Source organism: Brachyistius frenatus, unplaced genomic scaffold (genome assembly GCF_029030835.1).
Source record: "Brachyistius frenatus isolate BFR_SWC_R1_liver_20210118 unplaced genomic scaffold, ASM2903083v1 Contig_486, whole genome shotgun sequence".
NCBI classification, from domain to species: domain Eukaryota; kingdom Metazoa; phylum Chordata; class Actinopteri; family Embiotocidae; genus Brachyistius; species Brachyistius frenatus.
In genome coordinates, this window is record NW_027211085.1 from 73146 (window position 1) to 77500 (window position 4355).

The following is a 4355-nucleotide window of genomic DNA, read 5'->3' on the forward strand; positions in this document are numbered from 1 at the left end:
ATATTTATGAATCTCTCTGAAATAGCATGTTAAATGGAAATAAGAAAAACCTTTGAATCGGAAGGGGAAATTGTCGTTTCTATACAGTGACGAGTTTGTTGTGGTCGGTTCTTCTCGCCATCCTGCATAGAAGCAGTTCAGATGATCAGCATCCGTTCACCACAGAGATGAGTCCATAACTGAGCCCGAACACTGGAGGTGGGGGACCAGTGGAAAATACTGTTTCCAGTTCAGGCTGAAGTACTGAAGCTGTCTGTGTCAGCAGCAGTTAAATCCCTGTCGACACACATACTGGTCTTCACTGTAGAACCAGAGGGCACCACGTTCATAGCTTCTAACACAGGGGTGTCAAACTCACTTTAGTTAAGGGGCCACATACGGCCCACTTTGATCTCAAGTGGGCCAGACCAGTAAAATCATAGCGTAATAACGCATACATAACGACAATATTTCTCTATGTTTAAATCATTGATGAAGGTTTTTGGATGATAAACCCTGTTTTAAGGTCTTTCTGCAATAAACTAGAAACATAAAGACCAAAAACTCAGACATCAGCCCACTGTTTATCTGCCCCGGCTCTCCTCTGCAGATTCCCTCGCTTTGTGACGCGTTTGATGTCAAACGCGTCACAAAGCGAGCAGCGAGCGCGGCTGCCTGTGGCACCGAGCGCTTCTTCCTCCGGAGCAGACGTCGCATTTACGCTGTTTTTGAAGCAATTACTGGATTGATTAAAAAAAATAACAAAACGTCTTTCTGTAATTTTCACACTTAGCAAAGTCATCCGGCGGGCCGAGCTGGACCCCCTGGCGGGCCGGATCCAGCCCACGGGCCGTATGTTTGACACCCCTGTTCTAACACAATGGATTGTTTCCAAAATTAGATTTTTGTTGTTGTTCCACTGCTGTTTCCTGTTTTTATACTTTTAACTTTTTCTAAAGTCAAAGAAGTGATTTCGCAGTTGACTTTCCCTATAAAACAGCAGGATGTCAGCAGTGCTTGTTTTTTCCTTCTTTAAGTCGGTCTCAGATGAACTGAATTAAAACTCACTGATGAGCGCTGGTCTCAGACCGGCCTGCAGCTCTGCTTCCCAACAACTCCAAGCTGCTACACACTTTATCTTGCATAGAAAAAGAAAAAGAAAAAGAAAACACACAGAACGGTTGGCTGAGTTCAGATGGTTGTGGACAGGTCGGTGGTCCAGTCTGCATGTCAGGATTCAACAGAGAACACGAGTCAGCCGGGGAGTTGTTGGAAGGTGTTTTGTTGTGATGGAACCAGGTCAGCTGCTAAACTCATCCCTCTCCTGTCTGTACACAGATAAACGTACTGACTCTGGGTCAGACGGTGTGAGACGCTTCTTAAATAACCATGATGTTAAGAATTCAAAGGTTATTACTTTTAGACAAATGATAAAAACAGACAACCTGAGTGAACCTGTTGAGGACCGTCAGGACTCCGTTCAGCCTTCGAACGCTGAACTCCGCCCTGAACACATTTGGCAGCAGATCAGTGAAATTAAAACACAATCATTAAAACATTAATGCACAAAAAGTCATTGAGACACTGTCAGTTACATCGATGCAAAAATAGAAGTACGATGTTCCCCTTTTCTTCTTGAATCCAAATAACGCAAACAAAGTCGTGGCTCCGTCTCCGTCAGACAAGCAAGCCAGTCAGTGCGCACAAACACAGACGTCTCCAGTCTTAAGGCTCAAATCAAACTGGAGCGAATACAAATATAAGGCAAATGATGAAAGATGACACTTAATATTAAAAAAAAAAAAAACATTCGAAATTATGAGCATTGCTACACATGGAGGGTTATTGGGGTTCATGGATCGTTATTTTCTAGGCGGAAATATAACACAAAGCAATACAAATAATAATGTACAAAAAAAGCAAATATGTAAACAATAAATAAAATAAATGTTTATGAAAAATATATGAATTTAATATGAATAAATTAATTACATAAATTAACTTCCAAAAGAAATGTAAATGAAATGATATGATATGTAAATGCTAATGAACACGTCCACTCATCCGAGGCCTGTAACGTTATGGCACTGTCCTCTGCAGCCGTCCTTCTGTCCCGCCGTCCTTCTGTCCCACCGTCCGTTGTACATACATGTAACAGGGACACACGCTCCGCCGGGCGTCGCTGTGCTTTAACATCCACGCTGTGACGCCACGCCACCCGTCCTCCACGAAGTCTGTAAATAAACCTCCTCCAGGCCCCTCCGGTGATCGCCTCGCTCACTACTCCCTATGCTTAGAAAACTACCCCCACCCTAATGTCTCTACGGCGGAGGGCTCAGATGAACCACTCCTTCTTGCTCTCGTCGATGGTCTCGGTGAACGCCGGGTCGTTGACGATGATCGCCGCGTCGGCGCAGTCCGCCGACTCGGCTCCTTTGGCCTCGTTCGTGTGGTAGGAGCCTTTGTGGCGGAACATGTGGCGGATCACGAACACCATGATGCAGAGGACGGTGAAGATCACCATGGAGATGATGCCTGGAAACAGAAAAGAGGAGCACCTGGTTTAAATTTAAATACAAATATTTTCTATTTTTACTTCACGTGCTCCTTTATGGTTTAAATAAAAAGTGCGTCGCTGGAGTCAGTTTGTATGAAGGGTTTGGTCTCCGTGGGGTCATTTGAAGGCTCTGCTCTAACACTACCGTTAAACCAGATTTACCTCCAACGATGGCAGAGTTGCGATCCACACCGTCACTGCTGGCCTTGTCCTCATTGAAGGGGAAAACTGCTCCAACTGCGGACAGAGGAAACATCTGTTGTATATCTGACTTTGATATTCCTTAATGTTCCTCGTGTGTGTGTGTGTGTGTGTGTGTGTGTGTGTGTGTGTGTGTGTGTGTGTGTGTGTGTGTGTGTGTGTGTGTGTGTGTGTCTCTACCAGCTTCCATGTGCCAGGGGTCACTAGCCGCTGCCATGGGGGAGATGGTGAGAGGCGAGGCTCCACAGTTGGAGGGAACCAGGATCCCAAGAGTGCTGACCGGCGCCACCATCCCCGAACGAAGCGCAGCTTTCAGAGGCGCCACGCTGTTGAACTGAACTCTGGACAGACAGCCCACGAAACCCGGCGTGTTGTAGCGCTCGATCAGGATCGGGTCGATCTGTCCTGTTTCTACAGACACATACAGGAAGGTTTTATTCAAGTTGTCAGGTCATCGTCAGGATCCAACACACTCAGCTCTGTTTTTGTTCATCTCTCTGCAGTCTGGACCTCATTTTCCTGCTGACTCAGATCTCACAAAATAAGAGAGAAGCAAGTTCGATTTTTTTTCTTGCTCTGACTTAATGCTGCCACATGATGTTAGAAATAGTTCAAAAGGTAAACATAACATTTTATTAGGTTTTTTATTTAACATAAACACAAAAACACGTAGGTGTGTTTGGTTTCTTCAAATTCCCCAAACGAAAGTGTGATGGGATGAAGTTCATGTCTCCACCAGCAGAGGGTGCCCAAAGCACACAGAGTACAAAGCTGTGGTTGACATGGATTCATACAATAAAACTTCTACTGTCCTGAAACAGATGAAACATGGACATAAACGTAAGAATAATGACCTCATACCAGGAATAATTACAGATGTTAGCTCCCTCACACACTAACTATCAGTGTTAAAATGGTATCTACGTAGCATGTTAGCTCACATCTCTGTATTATTACTCACCTATATACAGAATAGTACCACGGTAAAATGTGGACACAGCTTTCCAATGGGTTTCTTTATATTTAAAATTTTTCACTATAAAAAAAAAAACTAGGGATTTCAGAGGAGCCACTAATACTGTAAGAGCCACAGTGGTTGAATATAAGTTCATTTGAATGTTATGCATATTCATAATTTAATTTATTTTATAGTCAGTATACAGGACACAGTTCATTACAAATGTGTTGAAAGAAAAGTTCATGTACATTTGATGTTGATAATATTAATATTGTGGATTAATGACATCACAGAGCTGCATCAGATGCAGGAGGACATCGTTTATCTACCATGTGACACAATGTGAATTTATACAACATCATTACTTCAAGACATGAAGGTCAGTCAGTCTGGAAACATGATAAAAACATTGAAAGTTGGAAAGTGCAGCCTCAAAAAGCATCAAAGTATTTGTTCAGGAGGGAATACTGTGTGAAGCACCCTGAGATCAGTAACAACAGTGAAACCACAAAACATGACATCACACATGACATCACACGTGACATCACACATGACATCACACATGACATCACACGTGACATCACACGTGACATCACACATGACATCACACGTGACGTGAACAACAGGGACAATCAGGCAGTCAGTGAACCGTCAGCTCTG

At 43.5% G+C, this 4355-nt stretch overlaps 1 protein-coding gene across 1 annotated transcript in view; it reads right to left on the bottom strand.

Moving 5' to 3' along the window:
- Nucleotides 1–753: 753 nt before the first annotated feature.
- LOC138614355 (contactin-associated protein-like 2) overlaps nt 754–4355 on the bottom strand; it is a 30138-nt gene continuing 26536 nt past the window's right edge. The window contains exons 23-25 of the mRNA XM_069687748.1: nt 2918–3148; nt 2699–2773; nt 754–2514 (exon numbers count right to left, since the gene is read on the bottom strand). Coding sequence (XP_069543849.1) covers nt 2315–2514; nt 2699–2773; nt 2918–3148 — 506 coding nt within the window. The 3' untranslated portion in view covers nt 754–2314. The remainder of the gene's footprint in view (nt 2515–2698; nt 2774–2917; nt 3149–4355) is intronic.